Raw genomic sequence first — 22,245 nt, forward strand, 5'->3', positions numbered from 1 at the left:
TTTTATTCAGCACTGGAACACATTTCTTACTTGAATGGAGAGAAAAAAAGAAGTCTATCTTTAGTGTTGAAAAGCTTCAAATGTTAGTTAAAGCTAGTTAAATATCTTTTTTGTTTTAGTATCTATCAATAATCCACATAACAGCTATGGGATTAATTGTGAAGGAGCTGTCAATGCCATGGATCTCAACAGAGATTTTTCAAGGGTAGTTGTAGCAGGTAGAAATGGTATGTATGAGTGGGAAATTATTCCTCTAAGTTTCAATATTTTCAGTATCATCTATAAATAAGCCTTTATGAATTAAATAATTGATATAGAATAGAAAATGGAAACAAGGAATGTGTCAAAGAGACAACAACGTGACCAAAGAGTAGATAGAAGCCCAAGGTCACCAATGGGTCTTCAAAGCAGCGAGAAAATCCCATACCCGGAGGCAGGCTTCTGCGGGCCCCTGAACAATAATGTTAACTAGAAATGGGTAAATTACTGAGAATTTCGAACAGTGATATTCATTATTGTGATAACATGATGATATTATTTATCATTCTGAATCGGCAGAGTCACAAAAATCTGGTATTGATTTAATCAAATTGCAGAAATGTTTAATCTTTAATCAAAATGTACATTACTCATCAAACAGAGGAGACAACTATGAAATATGCAAGTTGATAACATACAAAAGACCAAAACATCAAGTTGCCAAGTCTACAGAAATAATTTTTTTTTCAACAGATGATCAGTGAATTCATAATGCAAAAATAGTTGGTTTTGCTACTAAACAACCCATTAACTAATATAATTATTTATAGCACTAACAAAGCACTTATTCAGGAGATGGCAGCTTGAATAAAGGCTAATAACCTTTAAAACATAACTAAACATTATGAATCCAAGATGTGGATATATTTCACTCATGTGAAAAGTTCAATTATGACTGCTCAAGGATTTTTTGTTGTTGTCTTTCCTTACATGAGAAAACTGCATAGCATGATAAAAATAAGACATCATTAAAAGAAAAAATAAGACATCATTAAAAGCAAAAAATAAGACATCATTAAAAGATTCCTAATATTAATTTTAGTTTTTAAGATATACACTGTAGAAGAAGATGATTTCACAGAGAAATTTAACCTTCGAGTTGGACGTAAACTGAATTTAGATTTTAGTGTCTCTGATGTTGCTTGGAGTCATATTGATGGTAAGTTAGTTTAAACAATATTTTGTTCAAAAAATTAAATTGTGCAATATAAAACAGTACAGAATAAAGAAATAGGATTCAGAAACGGACAACATTGCTTATTAAAATCTGTCTCCAAATAGTGGCAAAAAATTATCTCGTTTTAATTTGGGTTAAAGTACATACTCCATTAAGTTTCAATTAAATAAAAGTTCACAAGAGAACTATTTGATGAATAGGACTCATAGAAAAGCTATGAAAAGTGTTTTCATATAACATTAAAGTTTTTCTGCTAATTTTATAACTATAGTTGAAACATAGGTCTGAGATTTTTTTTAGCACCCTACAAAAGGACAAGGTTCACTTTTACCAAAATATGGCTTTAAATTTCATTTTTATCATAAATTATCAAAAAGGTCACAACTTGATTCTTAAAATGGATCTTTTTCAAAAGCCTTACTGCTAAGTAAAACAAATCTCTTCATTAAAACACATTATAGGCTCCAAAGTCACTACATTTTGGTGACATTGGAAAACAGTATGTTGTGCATATTTCTAACTTAAAAGCTTTAGGAAAACCTTGGCTACAACCTTCAAATCAAAATTTTCTGTAACCAAAGATGACACAAATAGTGCATAATTAAGGATGCATAACTTCGTAATTAGTGATGTGGCAAAAAAAAAGTATTTTGTATTAATAGTTTTATTACAACTATTTCATTGTAAAATTTGTTGTTATAGGCCAGAACCTAAAAATATTAAAATCTTAAGGCCAATTCTAACCCTTCTTCAATATACTCCTTTCACTAACATCAGCGACAACATGTAAGAATCAGCGCTTCCAAAACTGTCATATTGTCCGGACTTGACCAATATATTATATTTTTGACTTGTTGTGCCGAGCCTGAAATGGACAAGTGAGTTTGCCATTTTAACATAATTCAGAAAAAAAATTGGAAGTTTATGCGATCTTTTTGACCTGACTTTTTGCCTTAAACAACCACACATTTCCGATCATAAAAGTGACATGATGAATAATTACTATAATTTTGATAAACCCTATTTTAATTCCCTCTAGTTACAATCGAGGTTAATGAGTTGTCTAACAGCTAAAATTTACCTGTTTAGAAAACAGGTAAATTATTATGTACTGGACATTGATTGGTCTATTTAAAGTTATTTTCTTAAATTTCAGAGACTCTGTTTGTGTCTATTTAATTTAGTAAAAGAGATTTAGATTATCAGAAATACATATATAAATATGATTTGATGAAATATTTAGAAAGGTAGTAATAAAGGTGTTAAACGAAAATTTGTCTTTTCAGGTAGTTTGAACTAGACGTACAAATGTGCGCAGGTGTGAGATTAGATTATGCATACGAATTCTCAAAAATGCTAAAATTATCATTGATACCATTATCTAGCATTCATTTCGAGTATTTTCTTGAAGAAATAACATTGAAAAAGCTACTTAAACTCTATCATGCTTTGTAAACGTACACAGATTTTACGTATCTGTATCTGTCTCTGGTTCTTGTTTTATCATTGTCAAGTCAACATCCAGTATTAGGAAAAAATACTTTTTTGACAGCCTAATTTTGCAAAAATAGAGAGTCTAAAGCAGATATTAATATGCTGCTGTTGCACACTTTGAATTATGCACTGTCAATTTAACAGTTTACATTCGAAAATCAAATTTGAATCAAAAGTCTATTTAATATCCTTTGTTACCAAGTCTTAAGGGATTAAAATTGGGATAAGACAACAAATTTCCAGCTGGCTCAAATATTTTTTGGAAGCTATTGGTAAGAGTGACACAACATATGAATTCTTTTCCCTGCAAATTACTCAAATAACTGTATGTTTTTTACTTTGCAGATAATATACTAGCCTCTGCAGCTACAAATGGTAAAGTTGTTATATGGGACTTGAATAAACCTTCTAAAAGTAAACAAGGTAAGATAATTATAAGAAATGAATGTTAGAGGAATTAATAGTTGGTATACATGGTATAGAAGATGAAAAATGTACTCTCAAAATCATTACTAAAATGTTATAGTTGATATTGATATGAAAATGACACTGCACCCTATGTAAATTTCTTGATATAGGTTGATATAATCTAGAGGGCAATTTATGGACATCATCAATAGACAAGTGTCTATACTAAATTGTAATCTCTTAAACAACCTTAGACTATGACTGTTTCCTCTTCATATCTTTCATATTTTAGGGAATATTAAGTACATAATAGAATTGTGCACTTATTTCAATGTGTTATCTGCATGATTTCTAGGATTCCCTTTCACAACATGAATTTTGCCTCAACTACAAAATTTGCTTGCTTTATAAATCCAAAACTCATTAACTAATCTCTTAAATTTAACAAGTCTACAGTACCTCATGCCATTTTGCACTAACTACTACATTTATTCATCCAAAATATTTTGAGGTTTTCCATAACAAATTATGTCCTCTCCCAGATCTACAAAATGGGTTGCAATCTTTTATCCACAATGTCTAAAACCTAAAGCTAAACTGAATTTCAGTGAAATATTCACAGTAACCTCAGTTAATAATGCAATTGTGTAAGCAATTTTTTTGTTTGTTTGTCCACAAATAATTTTTCAGTGTTTCCCTTAAGTCATTGTGCTTCTTCTAGTTTATTTTCAAATGGGAGCATCTTGCATCTACAACATCTATTAAACCACTGAAGGAATATCAACTTCACAGAAACTTAAGGATCTAATAGAATACAGAATGGAAACAGGGAATGTGTCAAAGAAACAACAAACCGACCAAAGAGCAGAAACGGCCCAAAGCCACTAATTGGTCTTCGATGTAGCGAGAAAATTCCACACTCGGATGCAGGCTTCAGCTGGCCTCTACACAATAATGGTTACTAGTTCAAAAAAATGGATGCCACACTACACTCTGAAACATACAAATGATATAAACACTTTTGGCATTTTATGTATTTGATTTGATAGAAATTTATTATTTGTTTCTTTCAGATTTTATCTTCCAGGAGCATACTCGTACAGTTAATAGAGTGTGTTTCCATCAGGTTGAAGGCAACTATATACTTAGTGGTTCTCATGATGGATCTTTGAAGATATTTGTAAGAATACTTTGTTGTTTACAAGTTATAGGATTATTTTTTAATGAGACAATTTCTTATAGTTATAATACTTCATCAAGACTATATAGAACATACTAAATGTGAGGCATTGTAAAGGATTGACATTTTTTTTTATTTCTAATTTGAACCTTATATTTCTGTCAAGTTATTTTTTACAAAGACTTTTATTATAGTGATTGATTTTCTGAAAGTTTTTTTATATTTAGAATTTAAGCCCTTTATCAGGCAACAAGTTAAAACTATTTTTGCCGAGTTAAAATGCATTTAATTGATTACTCTTGCATATGTTAACGAAAGACATATATATCCATGAACAACAATTGTCCCAATACTGCTTAAATTGATGGTACAAAAAGTCCTGATGTTTGATTTAAATTTAAGTTTTTAAACGAAATCAATCTTAAAATGTTGTAAAGACTGAATTAGTTTGACTGAAATGTTTAATGATAGAATTATCAAATTATTTATACTTCTGTGTATGATAATAAGGCATTTGATTTTTCCAAACCTCTAATGAAACAGAAAGATAATCATAAGAAATTGGGTATTGTGTTATACTGTACCTGCTTTAGGCTAACCTTTGCCAGTTTTGTCCTTTAAGAAATACAGAACCCATGATTTTGAATGGATCAGTCAAATTCAATGCAAATTTAAACTTTTCCAGAAAATATGACTTTTTTATGCCCCCGCCGTAGCGGAGGGGGCATTAAGTGTTACCCTTGTCCGTCTGTACGTCTGTCCGTACGTCCCAAAATTGGTTTCCATTCTCTAACTTTAGTTTGCCTCAACCAAATGTTATGAAACTTATACACAATGCTTATTACCACAAAATACAGATCAAGATTGAATTTTGGAGTTGTCAATTTAACCTTTCTAGAGTTATGCCCCTTTACAAATGGAAAAATTGCTGAATTTTTCATTTCAATTCTCTAAAGTAAGTGAGCCTCAATCAAATATTATGAAGCTTATACACAATGCTCATCACCATAAAATACAGGTCAGGTTTGAATTTTAATGGTGTCACTTTAGCAGTCTAGAGTTATGCCCCTTTACAGAAATAAAAATTGCTAAATTTATGGTTTCCTTTCTCTTACTTAAGTTTGCCTCAACCAAATGTTATGAAACTTATACACAATGCTTATTACCATAAAATACAGATCAAGTTTGAATTTTGGAGGTGTCACTTTAACCGTTCTAGAGTTATGCCCCATTACAAATGGAAAAATTGCTGAATTTTTTGTTTCCGTTCTCTAACTTAAGTTTGCCTCAGCCAAATGTTATGAAACTTATACACAATGCTCGTTACTACAAAACTCAGATCAATAATAAATTTGGGTAGGGTCTCTTTTATCGTTCTTCAGTTATGTCCCTTTTAAACTTTATATGATATGCAAGCGGGGGCATCATCAGTGTCCCATGGACACATTCCCCATTTATTTGAAACATCAGTTCATAGTGTTTTTAAGAATTCAAATTCTATCGTGTTTTATATGGGTTTGAAAGCATTGAACAAAGGTGCTTCATGATAAAAATGTGTACATTGAAAATACTTTAAAACTATGTATATCCAAAAATAGAAGCATTCAGCTCTTTTAAGTATAATTTGTTACATTCATTTCAGGATATCAGAAGTAAGAGAGTAGCCTCTACTTTTTCTGTAGGATCAACCAGTATACGAGATGTTCAGTTCTGCCCTTCAAACTTTAATTACTTTGCCTTTGCAGCAGCTGATGAGGGTGGAAATGTACAGGTAAATGGAATGAATTTTAGTTTAGATAAAATACAAATTAACTAACTTGAATAAGATTTCTCTAGTCCAGTAGCAAATGATTGATGATATAAATGGCATATTTTTGACCCCTTTGCAATGCAGTGGAGGGCTTTAGAAATTTGAGTGTCTGTCCATCTGTGCATCCAGGCCTCCTTTCATCTGGTGTCATCTTGTCTTTTAAGTGCTCTCACACATACAATTCTTGTCAGATTTTAATGGAATTAATATCAGCAAATTCTTGAGTATGAACATTAGTACTGATCAACTATTTTTAAAGGAGTTATGCCCCTTGGAAATATAAAGTATCTAGAAAACTGCATTGTAAGTGCTCTCAAGCCTACATTTCTTTTTTGATTTTTAGGAAATTTATATCAAGGGTTTTCATCTGCCAGGTCTTGGACGAGATTGATAATCAGCACTGGTTATCTATTTTAACTTCTATATAGAATTGCATTGTAAGTACTGTCATACCTACATTTCTTGTTTGATTTTTAGGAAATGAATATCCAAGGTTTATATCAGGAAGGTCTTGGACAAATTTGATAATCAGCCCTGATCACATATTTTTGGAGGAAATAACATTTTTATGGAAAATTGCATTGTAAGAAATCTCACCCCTACCATTAATTTGTGTATGATATTTCAATTGATATTTTATAGTGTGTCTTTCTATGTTGTGATGTTACACTATTGTTTCAGGTAGGGTGAAGGTTGGCACCTATTAAAATGTTTAAACCCACTGCATTCGTTTGCACCTGTCCTAAGTCAGGAACCTGATGTTCAGTGGTTGTTGTTTGTTGATGTGGTTCATAAGTATTTCTCATTTCTCGTTTTTCATATAGATTACAACTGTTGGTTTTGAATGGTTTTACACTAGTCATTTTTGGGGCCCTTTATAGCTTGCTGTTCAGTGTGAGCCAAGGTGTCGTGTTGAAGGCTGTACTTTGACCTATAATGGTTTACTTTTACAAATTGTGACTTGGATGGAGAGTTGTCTCATTGGCACTCATACCACATCTTCTTATATCTATGATATTTATACCCCCACTTTAAAAAAGTGGGGGTATACTATTTACCTCTGTCTGTCCTTCCGTCAGTCCATCCGTCAGTCCATCCGTCAGTCCGTCCGTCCGTCTGTCCCATGAATATTTTCGTCGCATTTTTCTCAGGAACTACTTGACAAGGATTTCTGAAATTTGGTTTCAGGGTTTATATAAGTAAGTTACACCGTGTGATGCGTTTTCAGATTCATCACTCAACAACTTCATGTTTACCGAAATATTTCGGCGGGGGTATCATCAGTGAACAGTAGCTCACAGTTTTACTTGTTATGAAAAGTGGTACCGAATTCAGGCTTGTACAGTCCACAGTTTTATTCTCCAAAATTGAACCTGCCAGACAGGGGTGTGGACTATAGAGTACGATAAGCAAGAAATAATTCAATTTCGCTAGGTTTGTTTACGTTCCGCCATGTTTGTTTTTGAAATTGTAGAGGGCGCTCTTATCATTTTCAAAACTGATAATTTTACCTAATCCATATTAATATGTAATTTTTATTCAATATTAAATATCTACTGTTAATTTCAAAATTAAATGCTTCACTATAAATTTCTCGTTTCTTTTCACTGCATTACTTAAAATAAACTGTAATCTGCTTGAATTTAACGGAACGAAAAAAGTGTAGAAGACAACCGTGAACCAACTTATGCATAATGATGTATAAATTACAAAACGTAATCTCTTATTTATTCCGTTTTGGTGTTTCATACTGATGCATGTGTTTTGTTTTAGCTTAAGATCCTTCAAACATTACTGTGATAGATATACTAAACATTATTTTACTCAAGAATGGAACTGTTTTACTTTCAAAGTCGTAATCTAGTGATATCTATTAAGTACGGATTTTCTGTACACTCTCACTGTATTTATTTTCATTTACACGTGCTATTGGAACTTCCGGTTTAAACATACACAAGTTTCTAAATTGTTTTTTTTGTTTTTGTGATTTTGACTTGTTTTAACACTCATAAAGTGTTCTAGAATCATTTACATGCATTTTCAACTTCTATTTGATGAGGGAAAACGGGTTTTTCCATGAAAATACCGCTAACGATCACATACGATTTGATATTACATGAGTTTCATTAAAAGTTTTCTAACAGTTACAAAAAGTTTTTTTTCCTGAATTCTCGTGGTGAGGGGGGGGGGGGGGGGGCCGGGACAATGTACCAGTGCGAAATATACAAGGCCAATTACGGTAAGAACTAAAAAAAATACATTGAGATTGTCTTTGGACAGATGAAATATGAGCATTAGCAGTAGACATTTGAACGATTTATTTTATTTATTTTCAAGTAGTAAAGAGATTACACACAATGTCATCACTATGATCATGATGATAGATGATTCAGAGATATAATTGATTTTTGTATAGTTCTAAAATATATATAGCAGTTTAATTGTGTATAGCACTTATTTATTTTCTAACCTTTGCAAAGGTGAGACACAGCAATCATGTATTCAGTCAGTGTTGTAAACAATTATTAAGCCCATTATTAAAGGGGCATTAGCTACGAGATATGAAAAAAATTAGAATATGATTTAGTTTGGTTCAATCATTAATAAAAGTGAAATAATGAAATAATAATTGGCTTTTAGCAGCTAATTTGGTTCAATTTTGTCAAAATAAGAAAAGAAACATTGCTGATGAATTATTCACTTACAAGTGAATAATTCGACCTCATTGAATCCGTATTCATGTGACCTTCAATTTAACCCATTAGCTAGAGATTGGTTACGCATGTTTTAGTCGTGTTCAGCCATTAAAAGGAAAAGAATGTCAACATTGAAAGTGAAACAAAGGAGAACCATTTTGTTGACTAATGTGATCCACAAAAAACCATTCTTATACTGGTAAAAATGATAATAAACTTATTTTTTTAACCTATAGCATGAAATCAAACAGACATAGAAAAATCAAATTGCACGAGGTCGCTATCTATTGTATTTAGTCCCCTACCGACGAAGTCGAAGGGGGCTTTAGGTTTGCACTCCGTCCGTCTGTCCGTCTGTCCATCCGTCAGTCCGGCAAATCAGCTTTCCACACTTTTTTTCTTCGTTCTTGAAGATATTGATTTGATATTTGGTATATAGTTTTATCATGACAAGTTTTAGATCAAGTTCAAATTTTGTTCCGGTCTGATGATTTAGTCCAGAGTTAATGGACCATCATAACTCTGGACCATATCAAATGTTAGAGTACTATGTTAAATCATATTTCTGTACAAAGGGAGATAACTCATTTTTTAAAAGACATTCTTTGTTAACTTATTTGAAGAATTTTTTGGCAGGTTTGTTTGTTATTTAGTATAAACTAATTTTCTGAATGCTATATTTATAAAAAAAAATTATGAAGAGAAATCCTTTAATTAGATAATAATCTATTTTTTTTTAATGTATATATTTCAATACATTACATTGTGTAGATAAAAGTTGTTGACATTTTATAGATAAGTTACAAATCTATATTAGTTTGTGACAAATGAAAGAAAAAATATTTGGAACTATTAACTATATTTGATTATAATTTGAAAATAGATATACACTGTATTACATCATATCTAATTTTAGAGAACTATTAATTATATCTAGTGTTTTTTTCACTCATATAATCAATTTTCCACACTGTTTTCAGTCATGCTTGAAGATATTGACATGATATTTACTTTTTGTTTACACCATGACAAGTTATAGAACAAGTTAGCATTTTGTTCCAGTAAAATGAATTTTTACCCGGTAGGGGACTATGTATTGCCATGCAATACTCTCAGAATGCTTGTTATTTTTATGTTTATATCAGGTTATGTGACCTTAGGTAGTCTTCAGAGGTCATCTAATTAGTTAATCAGATGGTGTCTTGACTAAAAAATACACACGAAATTTATCGAGTACTTGCATTGTTAACTGTTTATTTTAGACTTATTGTAATTTGGATATATGTTTTAGTATGTTATAAATCAGTATATGAGAATTTGAGTCAAATAGGTGAAAATGATTTTGACAGCTAATACCCCTTTAAAGTTTGTATGGCTTAAATCAACGTAAGTCATTCATTCTGTATTGATTTCTATTGAACAAAAGTTTCTGTTTTATAAACATGTCGTTTCCAGTTCAAATTTTTATTCCCTGTAGCAGGGGGGGGCATTAAGTTTTACCCTTGTCCGTCTGTAAGTACGTACGTACGTACGTCCCAAAGTTGGTTTTCGTTCTCTAACTTTAGTTTGCCTCAACCAAATGTTATGAAACTTATACACAATGCTTATTACCACAAAACACAGATCAAGTATGAATTTTGGTGGTGTCACTTTAACCGTTCTAGAGTTATGTCCCTTTACAAATGAAAAAATTGCTGAATTTTTGGTTTCCGTTCACTAACTTAAGTTAGCCTCAACCAAATGTATGAAACTTATACACAATGCTTATCACCACAAAACTCAGATCAAGTATGAATTCAGGTAGCGTCACTTTTACCATTCTTGAGTTATGTTCCTTTATAATGTTACATGCAAGCAGGGTTATGTCCCTTTATAATGTTACATGCAAGCGGGGGCATCATCATTCCCCATTTATTGTCGAGCCTGTGACTTTTGTCGCAGAAAGCTCGACAAAGGGATAGTGATCCGGTGGCGGCGTTAACTAACTTCTTAAAAGCTTCATATTTTAGAAACTAGAAGACTTGGATGCTTCATACTTTGCATATAGATGCCTTATGTAACGAAGTTTCCGTCTGTCACATGTCCATTGTCCTTGACCTCATTTTCATGGTTCAGTGACTACTTGAAAAAAAAAAGATTTTTTGTAATATTAATTTTTCTCTTATTATGAGTAATAGGATAACTATATTTGGTATGTGCGTACCTTGCAAGGTCCTCATGCCCGTCAGGTTAAGTTTTGGTGGTCAAGTCCATATCTCAGATACTATAAACAATAGGTCTAGTATATTTGGTGTATGGAAGGATTGTAAGGTGTACATGTCCAACTGGCAGGTGTCATTTGACCTTGACCTCATTTTCATGGTTCAGTGGTTATAGTTAAGTTTTTGTGTTTTGATCTGTTTTTATACGACAGCAAAAAAATTTTGCGGTTGTATATTGGTATGACGTTGGAGTCGTCGTCGTCTGAAGACACATCGGTTTTGGCACTCTAACTTAAGTTTAAGTGAATGGATCTCTATGAAATTTTACCATAAGGTTCAATACCACAAAAGAAAGGTTGGGATTGATTTTGAGGGTTATGGTACCAACAGTTAAGGAATTAGGTGCCAAAAAGGGGCCAAAAATAAGCATTTTTGTAACTTTCAGACATAACTTGTGTGTTAGTGTATGGATCTCTCTGACATTGTACCACAAGGTTCCATATCACAAAGGGAATGCGGGATTGATTTTGGGGGTAATTGCCTCAAAATTTTAGGAATTAGGGTAAAAAAAAGGGCCAAAAAACAAGCATTTTTCTAGTTTCATGACAATAACTTGTGTGTAAGTGTATGGATCTTTTTGAAATTGTACTACAAGGTTCCATATCACAAAGGAAAAGCTGGAATTGAGTTTGGGGGTAATTGTCCAAAATGTTTAGGAATAAGGGGCCAAAAAACAAGCATTTTTCTAGTTTCCAGACAGTAACTTGTGTTCAAGTGTATGTTTCTCTCTGAAATTGTACTGCAAGGTACCATACCACAAAGGGAAGGCTGGGATTGAGTTTGGGGGTGATGAATCATATGGGGGTTCGAAAAATTGGGGGGGGGGGGGGGTTTCCTTTTTTCCTTTTTTAGCTCACCTGGCCCGAAGGGCTTAGTGAGCTTTTCTCATCACTTGGCGTCCGTTGTCGTCGTCTTCCGTCGTCGTTAGCTTTTACAAAAATCTTCTCTTCTGAAACCACTGGACCAAATTTAACCAAACTTGGCCACAATCATCATTAGGGTATCTAGTTTTAAAAAATGTGTCCGATGACCCTGCCAACCAACCAAGATGGCCGTCGTGGCTAAAAATAGAACATAGGGGTGAAATGTAGATTTTGGCTTATATCTCTGAAACCAAAGCATTTAGAGTAAATCTGACATCGGGTTAAACTGATTATCAGGTCAAGATCTATCTGCCCTGAAATTTACAGACAAATCTGACAACCCGTTGTTGGGTTGCTGCCCCTGAATTGGTAATTTTATGGAAATTTTGCAGTTTTTATATGACCACAAAAAAATTTTGTGGTCGTATATTGGTATGACGTTGGCGTCGTCGTCGTTATTGTCGTCGTCGTCATCGCTGTTGTTGTCGTCCGAAGACACATTGGTTTTCGCACTCTAACTTGAGTTTAAGTGAATGGATCTCTATGAAATTTTACCATAAGGTTCAATACCACAGAAGGAAGGTTGGGATTGATTTTGGGGGTTATGGTACCAACAGTTAAGGAATTAGGGGCCAAAAAGGGGCCAAAAATAAGCATTTTTGTAACTTCCAGACATAACTTGTGTGTTAGTGTATGGATCTCTCTGACATTGTACCACAAGGTTCCATATCACAAAGGGAATGCTGGGATTGATTTTGGGGGTAATTGCTTCAAAATTTTAGGAATTAGGGGCCAAAAAAGGGGAAAAAACAAGCATTTTTCTAGTTTCATGACAATAACTTGTGTGTAAGTGTATGGATCTTTCTGAAATTGTACTACAAGGTTCCATATCACAAAGGGAAAGCTGGAATTGAGTTTGGGGTAATTGCCAAAAACGTTTAGGAATAAGGGGCCAAAAAGGGGCCAAAAATAAGCATTTTTCTAGTATCCAGACAATAACTTGTGTTCAAGTGTATGGATCTCTCTGAAATTGTACTGCAAGGTACCATACAACAGAGGGAAGGCAGGGATTGATTATGGGGGTAATTGCCTCAAAATTTTAGGAATTAGGGGCAAAAAAGGGTAAAAAAACTAGCATTTTTCTAGTTTCAGGACAATAACTTGTGTGTAAGTGTATGGATCTTTGTGAAATTGTACTACAAGGTTCCATATCACAAAGGGAAAGCTGGGTTTGAGTTTGGGGGTAATTGCCCTAAATGTTTAGGAATTTGGGGCCAAAAAGGGGCCAAAAAACAAGCATTTTTCTAGTTTCCAGACAATAATTTGTGTTCAAGTGTATGGATCTCTCTGAAATTGTACTGCAAGGTACCATACCACAAAGGGAAGGCTGGGATTGAGTTTGGGGGTGATGAATCATAAGGGGGTTCAAAAAATGGGGTGGGGGTTTCCTTTTTTTCCTTTTTTCTTTTCTTTAAATTTTTCCATTTTAAATTGGTTATTTCTGATTTATATATAAAAGCAAATAATAATGATATGGTTTGAATAGGTAAATTAAAATTTTTTAAGTTCTTAGACTGTGTCAAAAACCTATGCTGTGTCAAATATTTAATCACAATCCAAATTCAGTGCTGTATCAAGCTTGAATGTTGTGTCCATACTTGCCCCAACTGATCAGGGTTCGACCTCTGCGGTCGTATCAAGCTGCGCCCAGCGGCACATTTTATTCTTATACTGTACGCAATAGGTCTACTATATTTTGTGTATGGAATGATTGTAAGGTGTACATGTCCAACTGGCAGGTGTCATCTGACCTTGACCTCATTTTCATGGTTCAGTGGTCAAAGATAAGTTTTTGAATTTTGGTCTTTTTTTCTAATACTATGTGCAATAGGTCAACTATATTTAGTGTATGGAAATATTTTATGATGCACATGTCAGTCTCAGAGGCTTTATTTGACCTTGACCTCATTTTCACAGTTCATTGCTCAGTGTTAAGTTTTTGTGTTTTGGTCTGTTTTTCTTAAACTATAAGCAAAAGGTCAACTATATTTTTTGTATAGAAGGATTGTAAGCTGTATATGTCTGTCTGGCAGGTATCATCTGACCTTGACATCATCATACCTGTCAACTGACCTGGATCCTGCGGGTGTGACCCGAGATTTTCACAATTCTGAGGGGTCACCCGGAACACCTGCCAGGTGACCAAATAACCCGGGAATTCGGAAAATCACCCGTTTTCACCCGGATTCCTTTGCCTTCAGACTGATTAGATATAAAGTGATTTCAGTGAAATAACAGAAAATTTGTAATTCTTCCTGGACAAGAAGTTTAACTAGCTGTGTAAACTCAGCTCAATTGACCTATTTCAGTGCATGGCTTCACTTGACAGCTTTGGTGTCAAACACACTGTTAATTAACACTAATTACCTTAGCTTTAGGTCGTAAATAATTTGTGTATATTTTCCAAGTTGTTTTAAAAACAACTTGAGTTACTTCCCCTTTTTTGTCAATTCACAATATACTCCTTAAACTTATGTTTTCTTTTGTAAAAAGATTAAATCTAAAATGAATTAAATGCACAAACATATCGGAATACATGTAATACTTTTGCTTAATGTTCTATCTTAGAACAATTAAAAAATAAAAATTTTGAAATTACTTTTTTCATCTATACCTCCTTTAATTGTTTAACTTTATTTTATTATTCTCTAATATCAACCATTGTTTAAAGCTTTACCAACCGTGCAAGGGCTGTATAGCCAGTCAAGGTCGTTAAAAACTTCCATTTGTTGTTGTTTAAAGCTGCACAAATGTATGAAACGAAAACACAAATTGGCACATTGTATGTCATGGAATGAATATGAACAGGAATTTAGGCAATGAAACACAAATCTATCAATGAACTCCAGGTGCAATGAAATAATAATATGTACAATTTTAAATTACTTGACCATGTGGACATGTTTTGGAAACTTTGATATAAATTATAAGAAAAATGTCCCCTAAATACTGAAATTCAGCTCGAAAAAGTTTGTACGCCTTATGACCTGAGATTTCATTCTTCTATGCAGGTCATCACCTGCATTTTCATTGCCATAGGTTGACAGGTATGCATCATTTTGTTGGTTCATTGGTCAAAGTTAAGTTTTCATGGTTAAGTTTGTTTCTTAGATACTATAAGCAATAGGTCAACTATATTTAATGCATAGGTTGATTGTAAGGTGTACATGTCTGCCTGACATGGTTCATCTGACCTTGACCTCATTTTCATGGTTCATTGGTTATAGTTAAGTTTTTGTGTTTTGATCTGTTTTTCTTATACTGTACGCAATAGGTCTACTATATTTGGTGTATGGAATTATTGTAAGGTGTACATGTCCAACTGGCAGGTGTCATCTGACCTTGACCTCATTTTCATGGTTCAGTGGTCAAAGTTAAATTTTTGAGTTTTGGTCTTTTTTTCTAATACTATGTGCAATAGGTCAACTATATTATATTCATTGGTCAATGTTAAGTTTTCATGGTTAAGTTTGTTTCTTAGATACTATAAGCAATAGGTCAACTATATTTAATGCATAGGTTGATTGTAAGGTGTACATGTCTGCCTGGCATGGTTCATCTGACCTTGACCTCATTTTCATGGTTCATTGGTCAATGTTTAGTTTTCTTGGTTAAGTCTGTTTCTTAGAAACTATAAGCAATAGGTAAACTATATTTAGTGTATTGAATGATTGTAAGGTTGATAGTTGTAGTAAAGCTTAATATTTAGGACTATCAACATAATATCAATGGTTAGTAAAGAAAGCGAGACATTTCAGTGTGTTTTTTATATAATGTGAAAGAATATTCTATAATATCTTTGCAAAAAAACAAACCATGAATCAAATACTTGCCTGTCCAATCAAGAACAGATTTAGTAAGCTAGATATGTTGTTATACAGTAAATTATGCAAAAATGATGATTCAATTGTGCTAAAAAAAAAATTGAAATATATTCAGTACAGTTTTACACTTCTAAAAATATATTGTGTTGACATATGTCATAAATTACCATTTTCAATAGACCTTATGATAACCAATATCATATCTACATGAATATTTTCTTTATTTTGTTACATATGTACAGATATGGGATATGAGAAGATTAAACAGTCCAGAAAAGCAGTTTACTGCTCATGGTGGACCTATGTTCTGTTTAGACTGGCATCCATCAGAACCAAAATGGCTTGCTACAGGTGGGCGGGACAGGACAATCAAGGTAAGATAATGTATTATATATGAAATTTGTATAATAACTGAATTTAAATTTTCATTTATAACTCAAATACTAAGTAGTTGTGCCTTATAATTTTCTTTTCTCAAAGTTACTGATTGACTAACTGATATTTTATAATAGAGGACATCATGTTAAGCCTATGGGAAATGTAACGAAATAAATTTCTTTTATAGAACCACTCTAACAATAGAAACGTAATATAGAACAAAGGTTTCTTTGCTGTTAAAAAAATGTTGAGGTGAATCTCCCGCACAACATGATTACCAGCAAGGTTCATAGCTTACAATGAAGGCTTTGGGAAATTTGTAGTAAAATCTTTTTCTTCAAAATTCTTAAATAATTAAACAAAATATGTTGGAAAGAGTTTGTGAAGTACATAAATTGGTATTTTAACTTTTGTGCTGATTAGTGGATCAGTTTAGCAGAAGACATAGTGTACATTGATACCATTTAACCAGCTGAAACAAATATGAAAAAAGGACTTATAAAAACAGCAACCACAGATTAATAATTACTTTATCTTTATGGATAGGGTCTATTTGTTAGTCTGTTATTACTCAATATAGATTTTTCTACCATTAATTCATCTGGTACAGCTAGAGACAGAAAGATGTTTAGTGTACTGTAAACAGGGAAATTTTCACTGCAGTTTTATTTTGCTATTTTCGCGGTAAGAGTGGAACTTCCGTGAATATTTAAAGAAAACTGATTCAAAAAATTAACGTATACCATTAGGTTTATGTAGGGTCAATAGGATTGATTTTTGTCGAGCTTGCAAAATTTATTTCGCGAAAGCGAGACATAACGATCCTAGATTGCGACGGCGGCATCAACATTTAGGTTCAGTCTGTGATTAAAGTTTTTTTTGGACATCAATAACCTTGTCAAACATACATGGAATTTTATGAAATTGGGACAGAAGCTTCTTTATGACCAAAATACAGTATACGAGGCAAAATTTGAAAATATTTATTTTCAATTTTCCGTATTTTACTAATAAATGGACTTAGTTTTTTTGTCTCGCCTTGACGGAGTCATAAAGCGAGACATAGGTATGCTGTTTCCGGCAGCGGCGGCGTCAACAATGTATTAGTTTGTGAACCACTAGTGGTAGGTCAATGATATTTGGTATGTAGTTGTATTTGCAATGACACATCTCATTTCCATGGAGATTATTTGGCCCTGTTCCCTCAGTCATGGTCTGTTGACTTTGAAACTTTTGCTTAGTTTACATGTATTAGTTTGTGATTAGGTCAGTTTATGGGGAACCACTAGTGGTAGGTCAATGATATTTGGTATGCTGTTGTATAATCATTGGCATATCTCATTTCCATGGAGATTATTTGGCTCTGCCCCCTCAGTCATGGTCTATTGACTTTGAAACTTTTACTTAGTTTACATGTATTAATTTGTGATTAAGTCAGTTCAAGGGGAACCATTAGTGGTAGGCCAATGTTAATTGGTATGCAGTTGTATAAGCATTAGCTCATCTCATTTCCATGGAGAATATTTGGCCCCACCCCTCAGTCATGGTCTATTGACTTTGAAACTTTTGCTTAGTTTACATGTATTCGTTTGTGATTAGGTCATTTTAAGATGAACCACTAATGTTAAGTCAATGATATGTATTGGCATTTGCAAATTTCATTTCCATGGAGATTATATAGCTTCACCCACTCATCATGGTTCATTGACTTTGAAACTTTTACATAGTTAACAAGTTAATGTTAATGTTTGTGTTGAGGTTTGTTTAAAGGGAATGGCTTATGATAAGTCAATGGTATTTGGAATGCAGTTGTATTAGCATTGGCATATCTCATTTCCATGGAGATTGTTTAGCCATGTACCTTCAGTCATGGTTCATTGACTTTGAATATTTGCATAACTTACATGTTAAAGTATTGCTATTTTAATTTCAACATTTGCATTATCAAAATTACAAAAAGGCGAGACATATCTCTGTGTTAACAGTTTATTTACAGCTAACTTCAGATTTTGTCTGAGGTTAAAGTTTTCCAGTCATCAATAACTTTGTCAAACCTTCATGGAATTTTATAAAATTTGGACAGAAGCTTGTTTATGACTAAAATACAGTATCCAGAGCAAAATTTTGGAAATATTTATTTTCATTTTTCCGTATTTTACTGATAAATGGACTTATTTTTTTTTACAGTTAACAAGTAGATACAGTCTGGGGTTAAAGTTTGATACACATCAATTACTTTGTCAAACCTTCATAGAATTTTATGAAACTTTGGCAGTAGCTTTTTAACGATTAAGTGATAATGTCTGAAGCAAACCTTTGAAAATATATTTTTTTCATTTTTAGTATTTTTTTGATAGATGGACTTCATCTTTTACAGTTAACATTTAAAGACAGTTTTTGATAAAAAAAATTTACATGATAAATTTGTAAACCTTCATAGATTGTTATGAAACTTGTACAGAAGCTCATCTTCAAGACAAAAAAATAGCATCTAAAGAAAAAGTTTGAATTTTTTTTTAAATTCTGTATTTTACTGATAAGTGGACTCACTTTTTAAGTCAACATTACACTTTAACACTGACAGCAGCAATTTTGTATAGTTCTAATATATAGCAGTTGAATTGTGTATAGCACTTATTTATTTTCTCACATTTGCAAAGGTGAGATACAGCAATCCTTTTGTAAAGTTTAGAGTTTTATTTCACTTTTTTCGTGGTAAAAGTAGAACTTCCATGAATATATTGAGGAAAACTTATTCAAAGAATGAAAACCATCCATTAACTTATATCAATAGGATTATGTACAGTGCTAATTTATAACAACAGTTTTTCAGATGACAGATCTAATTGACAAATTAACACTTTATTTTTTAATGAAAGGCAGTGTTAGAAACCACAACTTTTAACGAATGGCAGACGTATTAAAACGAAATTATTTTAAGCAAGCGGAAATTTCTGATTTTATTATATAGACAAGCACTTATGTTGTTTGGTAAATAGTTTTTAAGATAATTACTACATTGCATCAACTACACTGATTAATATGTTCAAAAGATTAATTAATTAGCCATAATCCTCGTAGCTTCTAATTTGCTCTTACTAAAGCTATTCTTTTATGTTAATATGTGTTTTTACAAGTAATTAATAAATATATATAAGTATACTAAATATATGTCAATTCACACATAGCTTGAAATCTTCATGTACATTAATTATATGAACTGACGAAGACTATTCACTTTGATCAGACAAAAAAGTTTTTGATCGATTTTCAATACTTGCTTTACGATACATGTACAACTGGGCCATTTTAAAATCATTTACTAAATTTTGTTCAGGCCTCCTACAAATCACAAATTCAGCAAAGCGTGACTTAAGATTCAGTTGGTAAGTCATGAAATAAAGATGGCTAAATATTTTCCCGGTTTGCAGTATCTTGCATGACATGATATGCTTCTTTGCTTCAAATTAGTACATGTATACATATTTTTTGTTGGCAGAAAAATAGGTTTCTTAAGTAATGCAGTGAATGATTTCCTTTGTAGATTTGGGATCATGCTTTGGGAAAGTTACTTCACAGTGTTCCTACAATAGCCTCTGTAGCCAGAATAAAGTGGCGTCCAGAACGGAAGTATCATATAGCTAGTTGTTCTTTAGTGATAGACTTTAGTATCAATGTATGGGATGTACGTAGACCTTATATACCCTTTGCTTCATTTGAGGAACATAAAAATGTTGCTACAGGTAAAAAGCCATTTTTATACGACCGCAAAAAAATTTTGAGGTTGTATATTGGTATGACGTTGGCGTCGTCGTCGTCGTCGTCGTCGTCGTCGTCGTCCGGCGTCGTCGTCCGAATACACAATGGTTTTCGCACTCTAACTTTAGTTTAAGTGAATGGATCTCTATGAAATTTTACCATAAGGTTCAATACCACAATAGGAAGGTGGGGATTGATTTTGGGGGTTATGGTACCAACAGTTAAGGAATTAGGGGCCAAAAAGGGGCCGAAAATAAGCATTTTTGTAACTTCCAGACATAACTTGTGTGTTAGCATATGGATCTCTTTGACATTGTACCACAAGATTCCATATCACAAAGGGTCAATGCTGGGATTGATTTTGGGGTTAATTGCCTCAAAATTTTAGGAATAAGGGGCCAAAAGGGGGCAAAAAACAAGCATTTTTCTAGTTTCATGACAATAACTTGTGTGTAAGTGTATGGATCTTTCTGAAATTTTACTACAAGGTTCCATTTCACAAAGGGAAAGCTGGAATTGAGTGTTGTGGTAATTGCCCAAAACGTTTAGTAATAAGGGGCCTAAAAAGGGGTTTAAAATAAGCATTTTTTAGTTTCTAGACAATAACTTGTGTTCAAGTGTATGGATCTCTCTAAAATTGTATTACAAGGTACCATACCACAAAGGCAAGGCTGTTATTGAGCTTGGTTTGGGGGAAAGGGGGGTGGGGGTGATGAATCATAAGGGGGGCGGGGGTCAAAAAAGGGGTAATTTTTTTTTTTCCTTTTTTTTTTTTTAAATTTACATTTTAAGTTAGTTATTTTTTATCACGAAGAGAAAGTAGGAATTGAGTTTTGGGGTTAATTGCTCAAACATTTATGAATAAGGGGCCAAATATTGGTCGAAAATAAGGATTTTTTTTAGTTTGCAACAAAAACTTGTGTTCAAGTGTATGGATCTCTGTGAAATTGTATTGCAATGTACCATACCACAAATTGAAGATTGTGATTGAGGTGGGGGATGATGAATCAAAAGGGGGTTGAAAAAATGTGTGGGGGGTAGGATTTTTTTTTTTCCTTTTTTTTTCTTTAAAATTTTCCATTTAAAGATGGTTGTTTCAGATTTATATATGAAAGAAAATAATAATGATACGGTTATATATCATGAGGAATTGAAATTTAAAATTATGTATATTGGAAATTTAGGTTACATTGGAAAGTAATAATTGGCTTTGGGGGGGGGGGGGGGGGGTGGGTGGTTATGACTCTAATGTTTAAGGAATAAGGGGAAAAAAGGTTAAAAAACAAGGGTTTCCATTTTAATAGACAAATAATTGAGTAAAGAACATTATTTAAAAGCAGTGTAAGGTTGGTAATTCAAACTCATTTAAATATCTCATCTACACTGCTTTTAAATTATGTAAATTGGAAATTTGCCAATAACTTTATTGTTAATAAATGCATTGGAAATTTGCCAACAATTTTAGTGTAATAAACTTCATTGGAAATTTGCCAATATAAAATTTTGCTGATGAAGGTTTTTTGTTTACCTTTAGCCTTGACTATGAAGTCATTTTCTATTTTTATAGCCTTATGATGTAGTTGAATTATTTAATACTTTTATGATGTGTTTAAATGGGGTTTTATCATGTTTATGGTTGCAAATTTATTGTTTTAGTATAATAAACTCCATTTAAAATTTGCCAATAAAAAAAATTTTTGTTTATTTTTAGCTATGATTATGATGTCATTTTCTATTTTACTTTTATGGTTGCAAAGAAATTTTTATTTTTAGATATTACTGTTAAATGATGCTGATTAAGGTTTTTGCTATGTTTAGCCATGACTATGATGTCATTTTCTATTTTAATATCTGTTATGATGTATTTAAATGGGCTTTTATGGTTACAAAGGAATTTTATTTTTAGATATTACTATAAAATGTTGCTGATGCTGATTAAGGATTTTGTTTATTTTTAGCCATGACTATGATGTCATTTTCTATTTTAATACCTTTATGATGTAATTTCCATTTTTAGATATTACTGTTAAATGATGCTGATTAAGGGTTTTTTGCTATGTTTAGCCATGACTATGATGTCATTTTCTATTTTAATATCTTTATGATGTATTTAAATGGGCTTTTATGGTTACAAAGGAATTTTATTTTTAGATATTACTTTAAATGTTGCTGATTAAGGATTTTTGTTTATTTTTAGCCATGACTATGATGTCACTTTCTGTTTTAATACCTTTATGATGTATTTAAATGGGCTCCCATGTATTTAGATTTTTGATTATTTATACATGTTACCAAA

The 22,245-nt window shown here is 32.5% G+C and overlaps 1 protein-coding gene across 1 annotated transcript in view; it reads left to right on the forward strand.

Annotated features, from left to right (window-relative positions):
- Nucleotides 1-22,245, forward strand: part of LOC127728454 (GATOR complex protein WDR24-like) — a 47,443-nt gene that overhangs the window by 5,333 nt on the left and 19,865 nt on the right. The window contains exons 3-9 of the mRNA XM_052235838.1: nt 120-227; nt 1,082-1,198; nt 3,056-3,133; nt 4,192-4,298; nt 5,941-6,069; nt 16,055-16,186; nt 19,735-19,933. Of these exons, the coding sequence (XP_052091798.1) occupies nt 120-227; nt 1,082-1,198; nt 3,056-3,133; nt 4,192-4,298; nt 5,941-6,069; nt 16,055-16,186; nt 19,735-19,933 (870 nt within the window). The remainder of the gene's footprint in view (nt 1-119; nt 228-1,081; nt 1,199-3,055; nt 3,134-4,191; nt 4,299-5,940; nt 6,070-16,054; nt 16,187-19,734; nt 19,934-22,245) is intronic.

Source organism: Mytilus californianus, unplaced genomic scaffold (assembly GCF_021869535.1).
Source record: "Mytilus californianus isolate M0D057914Y unplaced genomic scaffold, xbMytCali1.0.p SCAF_2, whole genome shotgun sequence".
Lineage (NCBI taxonomy): Eukaryota > Metazoa > Mollusca > Bivalvia > Mytilida > Mytilidae > Mytilus > Mytilus californianus.